This window comes from Theobroma umbraticum, unplaced genomic scaffold (assembly GCF_002168275.2).
Source record: "Theobroma umbraticum cultivar Fairchild unplaced genomic scaffold, ASM216827v3 scaffold_67.0, whole genome shotgun sequence".
NCBI lineage: Eukaryota > Viridiplantae > Streptophyta > Magnoliopsida > Malvales > Malvaceae > Theobroma > Theobroma umbraticum.
The window spans coordinates 8,910,523-8,921,109 of NW_018397262.1; the positions used below are offsets into that span (position 1 = coordinate 8,910,523).

Consider the following 10,587-nt stretch of genomic DNA (forward strand, 5'->3'; position numbering starts at 1 on the left):
GTTCCCCTCTCAATGCCCTTTTTCTGAGTGTCTTTTCTCTGACCAATCTTTGGCTTCTGTGACAAGTGAGAAGTGAGAACTCCATGTTATAGATTTAGAATTTGATGGATTAATGTGTACAACACATAAAACAAAAAGAAATGGCCTAAGCCCAAGACAATCTATTAAATTAATCATATAAATAACTACACCATTAACCCTCTGCAGCTTTTGTTTTTTAGAGGAGTTTGTCAAATATTATATGTTCAAAACCTTACAGATCCAGCCCAACATCAGATTCCCCCTCCTCTCTACAGCTGGTTTTTGAGAGAGAAGATAGAGATGGCCATTCAGGATTTGCAGCAGAGGCTTTTGCTCTCCTTTTTCTTCGCCTCAAAAGTAAAAACAAAGCTAAGGTAAGTAGACAGCTATTGGATCAGTATTATGGCATTTTGATGATGGCTTCTTCTGGGATATGAGATGAAACTAAGCTCTGCTCACAAGCTTGTTATATTAGGTGCTGAGGAAAGAGTTTTGTTTAGATTAAGCATTAATCGATATCATTCATTTGTTGTTTCAGTCTTTGAGAGCGAAGGCTGAATGATTCCCGTCGTCTCCATCAAATGAAAACTAAAAGCTGGTAGCAGATTATGGGGTTTAATGGACTGCTCCACATGTTGTTAATACTTCCGGTCAAATCTATTCCATCATGGGCACAAGAAAACAGGTGCAGCTCTGACGGAAGCGAGGCCCACAAAATGAAGTGAGATAAATCACATGCAGATTTCTCCTGTGTGAGGACATCACTGTTGCATTCATCTTCTGCCACAGACCTTGGTCAGAGCCATTCACTCAATTATATCTGTCAGCGAAAATTGATGCAAAAGAATCCAGGACGGGGTCAGGATCCTTGGTGACACACAAAATGCAAGGGGCTTTTATCTGCTTCCACACTGTGATGATAACTTGCAAAGTACAAGCAGAGAAAAGCACCATTATGGTGTAGACTCTAGAGAAGAACATTGTACAGCACTACAGCTTAGCTTTCTTAGAAGTTGGAAGAAGTGAGATCTACTGGACCGCTACAGACATCGAAACCTTCACGGCTATGGGTGAAGAAGAAGCATCAGTATCGGGTAGTGGCAAACTTTCTCAAGAAAACCATCCCAGCGGCCTCACCATCAAGACTTCTTCTTGTTGCAGCAAAACTGGTAAAGATGCTTTAACCTTAATCCCTACGGATTTGCATTCTCCAAGCTTAAAACCCTCAATTGAGTCATCTCCATACAACTCTCCATCCTTGGTGTCCCCACCCTCGTCAGCATTTGTTTCAGCTTTACAGTCGCCATATATCTCACCAAGAGCCACAAACCCGAAACCCCAAGAGAACTCAACTCCGCAAGATAACCCCCCTCTTGTTACTCATCCATCACCGCCAGTCTCATTCAGGGGGCGTTCGCAATCTGATGATACACCAAGTAGTTCCTACACTCCCCCATCAGACCAGTATGAGTACTCTGATGACCCTGCAGATCCGAAGCTCAAGTTTGTTACTTGTGTTCCAGTCCCAGATCCTGCTCCACGCATCTCATTCTCATTCCCAGTGCCTCGAATTTCCTTGGCAAAAGCTCCTGTTTCTCCGGCTTCTAATGCCAAACTCAGGAGCTGTGATGTTTTCATTGGCTTCCACGGTCTAAACCCAAACTTGGCTCGCTTCTGTAAGTGGCTTAAGTCAGAGCTGGAGCTTCAGGGAATTGCTTGCTTTGTTGCAGATAGAGCCAAGTATTCAGATAGTCAGAGTCATGAGATTGCTGACCGAGTCATCTGCTCAGTCACATATGGAGTTGTGGTGGTCACTAATTCTATCTTTCTCAACCATCTCAGCCTGGAGGAAATTAGATTCTTTGCTCAAAAGAAGAACTTGATTCCACTCTTCTTTGACACGGGACCTGCTGAGATCATGGGACTTCTCAACTGCAATTCAATTAATAAAGAATGCAAAGAGGCACTTGACGGACTAATCAAGAGTCATGAGTTCAAGCTGGAAGCCAATGAGGGTAATTGGAGAAGCTGTGTAGCTAAAGCTGCACGAATATTGCGAGCAAAGCTCGGAAGGAAGAGCGTGGTAGAGACAGATTTTGTTGGTGAAGGATTTGAGGAGCTGCCCTTTCCAAGAAACAGGTTTTTTGTGGGAAGAGAGAAGGAGCTAATGGAGATTGAAACGGACTTATTTGGACATGCTGATTCTCTTGAGCAAGATTGTTGCTCTATGCCTATTATAAAAGGTGAAGCAAGCGGGCAATCTGAAGGGCTTGCTGATGAAGAAAGTGATCATAATGTTTCCAGTAGGGGGAGGTACATTAATTTGGAATTGGGTAAGTGCAAAGAGCCTACGCTAGAGGCATTGGTTGAGCCAGTTATGGGAAGAAATTCAACCAGAAGGTCTAAATACAAGAAATCAAAAAGTGGGAACTACAAGAGCTTAGGCAGCAGTGTGATTTGCATCAATGGGATTCCTGGCATTGGAAAGACAGAGCTTGCTCTTGAATTTGCCTACAGGTATTCTCAGAGATATAAGATGGTTCTTTGGGTTGGTGGAGAAGCCCGATATTTCCGGCAGAATATACTGAATTTATCACTCAATTTGGGATTGGATGTGAGTGCTGATGATGAGAAGGAAAGAGGCCGCATTCGATGCTTTGAGGAGCAGGAATTTGAAGCGTTCAAGAGAGTGAAGAGAGAGCTCTTTCGAGACATGCCTTATCTGCTGATCATCGACAATCTTGAGACGGAGCGAGAGTGGTGGGAAGGAAAAGACCTGCAGGACTTGATTCCTAGGAACACCGGAGGGTCTCATGTGATTATCACAACTAGGCTATCAAAGGTGATGAATTTTGACACAATGCAGCTTCCTCAATTGCCTTTGTCTGATGCAATGATTGTAGTAAGAGGAAGAAGGAAGAAAGACTATCCAGCTGAGGAGTTGGAGTTTTTGAGAAAATTTGATGAGAAATTGGGAAGATTGAGCTTTGGTTTATGGATTATTGGTTCACTGCTTTCCGAACTTGCCATTTCTCCATCTGCACTCTTTGAAGCTGTAAACGACATCTCACTTGAAGATAATTCTACTTCATTATCTATGAGCACTAGTGGTGACCAATACTGCAAGAATAATCCTTTCTTGATGAAAATTCTATGTTTTTGCTCTGATGTCTTACAGCAAATTAATGGGAGAAGGAACATTCTTGCCTCACGAATGCTTCTTGTTGGTGCTTGGTTTGCACCAGCACCCATTTCAGCAAATTTGCTAGCTATTGCAGCTAAGTATATGCCTGTTGCTGGGAGCCGATTCAGAAGGTGGACTAAGTGCCTAAGTCTCACGTTTGGTTGTTGTGGTGGATGCGGTTTAGCTACTCAAAGTGAAGAAGATTCTGCTATTCTCCTAGTAAAGCTAGGATTGGCAAGAAGAGCTAATCGACAGACAGGATGTTGGATTCAGTTCCATCCTATAACTCAAGCATTTGCAAAGAGAAAAGAGTGCTTATCTGCTGCAAAAGCCACAGTCCAAGGCATAAGAAAAACCGGTAACCTCTTTCTGAATTCTGATCATCTATGGGCTTCTGCATTTCTTGTATTTGGATTTAAGTCCGAACCCCCTATTGTGCAACTGAAAGCCATTGATATGGTTTTATATATCAAGAAGACGGCACTACCATTAGCAATCAGAGCCTTCACAACATTCTCAAGATGCAACTCGGCATTGGAGTTATTGAAGGTGTGCACAAATGTGTTGGAGGAAGTAGAAAAGTCATTTGTATCTCAGATACAAGACTGGTGTCATGGGTCGCTTTGCTGGAAAAAGAAGTTACAAGGTAATCAAAGGGTGGATGAGTACGTGTGGCAAGATGTGACATTGTTGAAGGCCACCCTATTGGAAACGAGGGCAAAGCTGCTGTTAAGAGGTGGGCATTTTGACAGCGGTGAAGAAGTCTGCAGAACTTGCATCAGTATTCGGACAGTGATGCTTGGGCACAATCATACCCAAACCCTGGCTGCTCAAGAAACACTTGCAAAGTTAGTGAGAATGAGGAGCAAGATATCATAAGCTCACTCTCCAGAGAAGTTCAGTTTTGTTCGCAATGTAAAACGCAGCCGAATTTTTATTTTTCCATTGACTTGGATTAGATACTTTTGTTGATTTTCTCTGTGTGAGTAAACAGTGTGCTCGGAAAACAGTCTGCCACTCCCACGGCAAGGAAGATAAGTCCCATGTTAGATGGAGTGTGTCTGAATTCCGAGATGAGTAAAGTGAGTCATCTACATATGGTTTAGAAGCAGATACCGAGATCAATTCTCTAATGCCATTGGTAAGTGATAAACCATTGTATATTTGTTAAACTATTAGTAGATTGAATTGAACGAAACCCAGAAAGAACAACCTTTTTTCAAATAAAAAATCCAATGCAAAGTCTGAGAATCTATGACCAAACTAACTACCAACAACAACATACAAAAACCAAGCCAAACCAAACCAAAACCAAAACCAAAACCAAAACCTGTCAATCAAAATTCAAAACCTCTCTCCCACCCTTGCCAGTACCCTTTTAAAGAAAGAAAAGGCAAAATTCCTGCTAATTCGGAGAGGGGGAAGCAGATGTTGAGCGGACCAACCCAGTAGAAACGGCGTCGTTCTCATCGAGAAAGAGGCCATCGGAGTTCCTAAGAAGGGCATGGACCCCGCAGACAAGGACCCCGATCGCTAAACCTAAAGCCAAATTTTGGAGGACGCCGCACACCCAGACAGTCAACCCGGAAAGGAAAGCCAAAGAGAAGAGCACAAGGCGATCGCTGACGCAATGGCCCCAGAGCACGAGTGGGTCCTCTCTGAAGAAGAAGAGGAGGAGCCAAAGAGCGAAGACGGCGCAGCAGAGGAGGAGCGAGAGAGGGGAACCGATGAGGGAGAGGGCCGAGGTGGCGGCAACGACGAGGGAGTAGTTGGCGGAGAAATAGCGGAAGTTGGCGGGGGCTCGGGAGAGGAAGGAGTTGGGTGGGGAGAAGGATCGGGAACCGGAGCCGAGGAGTTGAGGCCAGGGGCGAAGGTGGCGGGAGAGGGTGGCAGTTAGATTGTGAAGGGAGCGAGAGATTGACGTGAGAAAGAGAGATGGGGATGGTGGTGTACGTGGCGGGCGCTGATTGGTGGTTCTGCATCTCGTTAAATTTTGGTCCGAGGAGAGGACAAGGCAACAAGAACCGTTGAAAGTGGCTGGGGACGGTTTGCTTGGGTTCTGTTTGTTGCTTCCTTTCAAACTCCTGTTTGGAACTATACGCAAACAGAGGGATAGGGATAATGGATAGGGATAGGGTGTCTGCCTGGGTCTCTCTCTCCCTCTCTCTCTCTCTCTCTTTATAATAATTCCTTTCTTTTTAACCCTTTTATCCCCTTTACTTACTTGATAAAAAAAAAAAAAGCAGCAACGAAAATTGAAAGGTTGGGGTTATGAAACACTGCCGCGCCATGTCAAAGTCCCATTCCCATATAAAATTTTGCAGCCAAAAAAAAATTTCAAAATTAAGACCCAAATCAGAGCTATTATTTTAAAGTATTAATTAATTGTTGGGCCAACTGCCACGATGATGTATAGATTGCCAAAATTTTCAACACTGGATATTAGGGGCAGTTAAACCATATGCTAGTACAATAAATACATAGAGTAAAATAATCCCTTAAGGTTTGCGTTGTTATTTGTTTCACAAGGAAAGGAATAGCAAGTGTTTTTGATGTGAACATGGTGGGCGTGATAGCAGTATTCATGGGTTTATGTTTTAGTCAACCTAATGATTATGAAATGTATACTATGCTTACATCCTGGCTGGCTTTGGCTTTGCCTGAGGATAAAATGAGAACTTAAGACAGACATTGAGCATTGTTAGGGATCGAGAGAGAGAGGGACAGACAAGGAATGGCCCACAGAGCATTCTTGTTTGTGAAGAGGTGAGCTTTTCACCATGCAAAAACGCATATCCCACCCCACGTTGCATCGCTCCCTTCACCCAATACCCAAACTTACAACCTCAAAGTGGGTTGGAAGTGCCATTTCAAAATTATTACACACTCTCTCTCCCTATCTATCTATCTATCTATCCATCCATCCATCTTTCACTCTCCCCTCTCTAAAGGTAAAACATTTGCAACACAACGGCCATCTCCTCTCCTTCTTTCTCCTCTTACCACAGCCAACCCCATCATGACTCCACGTCCTACTCTTATTCTATAACGGCTATGTATGTTTCACGCTGTTGCCAAAACCAAATTTCGATGTTTTCCTCTCGGGATTACTCACTCCTCACTTCTCTTTAACTTAAAAACAGGAGCTTCACTCAATCTGCTTTGGGGCTCCTGCATTACTATTAATTCCCCATATGCAACTTAACTTCACTCGTCTCCTGCCCCACACCATAACATTATTATCCCTTTTCTCACAAAATTCTTCTACTTCTACTAATATGTATCCTCCTTGGATGTCAAAGACCGGTAAACTGTTATCCTTGCACAGGAGATATTATATTTTATGTAACACTCATGCATATATATGTATGAATGTATATAGCAATTAGCTTCAGAAGCGTAACCTTCTTGTTCTTACATTTTCCTCGTTTAGTGTCAGACATGCATGCTGCCATGCCATGCAAGATTCTCACCCTGAGTTGTCAATGGCTTCAGCTGTGAAATTAAGATGAATTGAAAGCTCCTCTATCCAGTACATCTTTTAAATTGTCCTCAGGATACCAGTCACTAACACAACTATTGACATCTTATGTTGTCACAAAGTCAAGCAACAATAAAGCTAAAATTGCCATATATATCGACTTTAATGATCCTGAATTCATCAGCTGATGAACGATATGAATAATTCATCACATCACAGATTACCCCAGTTTGAATAACTATAGCGGCACAGGTTACCACAGCAGTAGAGATTGAAACTTATCAGAGGTCATAATATTAATGCCTACACCTAGACCATTTATTAGTGAGATTTGACAATATCATTGCCTGGAGTCCCTGCAGCTGGTTTGAAAACGTGAAAAACAGCTCCGCCGAAAATCACTGAGAAAAACAGGATAAATACTTTTATGGGAACACTTTTTAACTCCATTGGCTTTAAGCCAAGGTCCCTTTGTCAGTTTTTATTCAAGGATTGCTTATACATTATCTAGTCTCTGGGATAACTTTAAAATTGCCTAAGCAGAAGCCTCAAAAACTGCATGAAGTTTACCCAACGGTAAGTGAATAAAAAATAAATACAAACTCTGAGATCTCATTTGCTGAACTTGCACCGATTCTATTAATCAAACTGCCATTATTTTAGCTGTTGAAAATCATTTTCGAACCCCAAAAGTTTGTCTGTCAGTTGTCACGGAGAAGCTCAACATTCAGTACAAGTTTGATATGAAACCTGCTGATGCATAGACCATCTAAGGATTCCCATTCCAAGCAAAGCTGCTAAGACAAACTTGGAGAATAATAGTGTGCAGATCTGAGATGGCTTGTTGAGGGCGATGCAGCCATAAAAGGACCCCGCTGCAGCACACCAGAACCTTCTGAAGTGCAGTCCCACCTAACAGGACTAGCATTGGCTCTCCTGGAAGGGATTGTGTGAAAGTTGTTATTGTGCACCACTGTTGGGTCACCTATTAAAGGAGAGTCCTCAGACTGATAACGAGAAAAAGGATTCTTGTGCCTTAAAATATGATTAGGAACTAATGGCATTGAAATGCCATATGATATTAGTTGGCTTTCCCTCAACCCTTCAGAGTGTTTGGCAATGTCAGCTGTCTTGTTGGTTTCAGTTTCAGGAGCATCATCAATGACAATGACTTCTTTACTGGAAAGAGCAGAATCCCCATAACGTTGTTGGCAGTCTAAAGTTGTAACTTTCTCCATATCATATGTTGCTGCTGGACCTAGTTTGTTCTTAGGTCTATTTGGTCGAGTTGGCAAATTACAGTTACCTTCATAATTGTACAGCTCCATAGAGGCTGTGAAACCACAATCCATATGCTCATCAGGAACCATGCCAGCAGGAAACTGCAAAGATGCTTGTGGTGTTGCAAGACTTGCACGGTTTCTATAGCCATTTGTCAACCGAACATCAAAAGATTGCCCCACCAAATCATTTGGATTCTGATCAAAGATTAAAGAACCCTGAGACATTGTGTGAAGGAAGGACAGACCACCTTGATTCCGGATATCGCTAGGGGAGATTCCAGAAGAAGTTGGAAAGTTAGGAGTTAGACGATTACTCTGGGCAGATGACTGGGCCTGACCCAGTGGGACAGATGCATCTTCCTCTTTATTAACCACCATTAAGTTCTTTCCCATCAGCCTGAGAATGGGATTGGAAGAAGATGGACTAGCAGAATCACAGTTACTGCGAGTGGAAAGCTTGACGCCAGTATCAGGGCATCCTTTAAAAGGAATGGGACCTGCAGGGGGTTTCACGGTAGCGAGAACCATTTGTTCAGATCCTAAATTTGCACCACTGCTCAGAGAAAATGTTTCTGGTCTTGCATCCAAATTATTATGTCTGATATTTGGATTGGTACCAATTTGCATTCCTGTGGCAGGCAGCATCATTGAAGCCATTGTTCGTCGCCTTAGTAGTTGTGACTCCTGATAATTTAGGGAAAAACTCTGAGAGGATCTCTCTTTTCTTTGGCAACAGCATGGCTGATCGTCATTTTTAAAAATCAAAGGTCTCTTTTCCATAGATATTCTATGGACTCTATATTTCTCTCCTTCAAATGTTCTTTCAGGTCCCATGCTTGTCTGTGGAACTGCAGCACCATTCTCAACTAAGGGCTCAGGCTTGGCAGTAGAGTAGCCAGATCTATCCCTTTCTAGAGCTGCAGGAGCACCAATGAATGCTGATGGTTCTGCATACTTCAAATCTGACCTAGCTTCTGCAGAATTAGAGATTGTTGACACTGCAGATATGGGTGAATCTGATGAGTCCCCATCTACCAAATCAAGCTGATCTTGAGAGGATTGAATCCGGCTGGTTGTCAATGATGAATTCCCTTGAAAATCATCAGAGACCATATCCCTAGGACTAGGCAAAAATGATCCTGGCGGACCGGGAATAGGTATTGGATCAACCTCAGGAAAAGAGTTCCCTTGTGCTGCATCAGAATCTAGTTCTCCTCCCATATTAGAAGTTTGTCCAATTATACCATGGTCAACTTCAGCACAAAACATGTTCGGTTTATCAACAAGACTTGGCCTAGTAGGGTCCGGCAGTCTTTGACCCCCACATAAAGGTCCACTGTAATCCTCAATAGATTGTAAAGAATTGGATCTATTCTTGGAAGGATTACTCAGTTTGTTAAACTTGGTTTCTACTGACTGACTCAAACTAGTAACCGTCTCCTCAACAGATTCCAAACCATCAACTTTATCCAGAATATCTTCATTGCCTCTAGCAGAAGAATCTGTGTTCTCCCTCTCATCATGATCATAACAGTAAGGTGCCGATTGTATGCTCTTCAAAGGCATGGTTATCTCCCTCCCGGAAATACTTACTCTTGCTCTTTGTTCTCCAGTTCCCTGGACACTGCTTCCACCAAATGACAGTTCTTCAGCAATCTCTTTCCCCCCACATTGATCATTAGCACCATCATGCACCAAATCACATTCTTGATCTGCCTCAGGGCCCCAGGCCATTACCTCGTCATCTATTACTGCCATAAAATGCAGTTGACTCTCCCTCGTTGAATATTGCTCAACCATGGATGACCTGTTGCTAGCAGACAGTACATTTTTCTTTGGTGAGGATCTGAAGCATTTGGATGCAAAAGAATGATGACTTATAGTTGTAGTAGCAGTGACAGGTGTCTCAGGATTACTATTTGCATCACTATCAACCATTTTTTTGCTCAATGAAGATGTGCAATTTCCACCAGAGTTCAGAGATCTCACCATATGATCCTCATGTACAAAGGGATGGTCTTTGCTCAACTGATTTCCACTTTGCTTAAGTGGGTGAAGAGACCTCTCCACATTGTTACAGATTCTGGCTCCAATCAAGGGACTCCTTACTCTCTTTCTTCCAAAAGAACGCTCCCTCTTATCAATAACTGGGGCTTCATAAACAGGCTTTTCTATCCTCTCACATTTCTCAGGAGAAGAAATTGGATTTTCAGATGAAATTTTAAACTTGTGAACACAATTTCTCTCCACCACATGATCCCCTTGACGTGATTGGTCACTCTGAACCCGCAAGTCTGGAGTAACATGCCATTTACAAATCAAAGGTTGGTGTCTAGCTTGAGTATTAGGCTTCCTTGAAAGACCTGCTCGTTTAGAGCACACCCGTTGCCTTAAGTTTCTAGAATCACTAGATTTGATTTGCTTTGGCACCTGTGGGCCTTCACTCCTGCTACTTTCTTCTACTCCACAATATCCTTCTTGACCTCCAACTATCTGTTTAAGAATAGTATATCAACTATATCGATCAACAAAACTAAATTCTTCAATCACAAAAATTTGCATCAAAGATGAAAGTTAAAATTTCTTTAGACCAAGAAAACATATAGATATATATATAT

At 42.5% G+C, this 10,587-nt stretch overlaps 3 protein-coding genes across 3 annotated transcripts in view; 1 reads left to right on the forward strand and 2 right to left on the reverse strand.

Annotated features, from left to right (window-relative positions):
* Positions 1–122: 122 nt before the first annotated feature.
* On the forward strand, positions 123–4,250 carry LOC110419582 (P-loop containing nucleoside triphosphate hydrolases superfamily protein). Its single transcript, XM_089784173.1, has 2 exons — positions 123–395; positions 560–4,250. Exon 2 carries the CDS (start codon positions 1,088–1,090, stop codon positions 4,082–4,084), a length of 2,997 nt encoding a protein of 998 aa, XP_089640299.1. The 5' UTR covers positions 123–395; positions 560–1,087; the 3' UTR covers positions 4,085–4,250.
* Positions 4,251–4,393: 143 nt separating this feature from the next.
* On the reverse strand, positions 4,394–5,325 carry PRA1.G2 (prenylated RAB acceptor 1.G2). Its single transcript, XM_021432683.2, is given in 2 exon segments — positions 4,394–5,123; positions 5,125–5,325. Coding segments are annotated over 2 exon segments (576 nt in total). The 5' UTR covers positions 5,188–5,325; the 3' UTR covers positions 4,394–4,610.
* Positions 5,326–7,123: 1,798 nt separating this feature from the next.
* LOC149527064 (hapless protein) overlaps positions 7,124–10,587 on the reverse strand; it is a 3,920-nt gene continuing 456 nt past the window's right edge. The window contains exon 2 of the mRNA XM_089783961.1: positions 7,124–10,462. Coding sequence (XP_089640087.1) covers positions 7,484–10,462 — 2,979 coding nt within the window. The 3' untranslated portion in view covers positions 7,124–7,483. The remainder of the gene's footprint in view (positions 10,463–10,587) is intronic.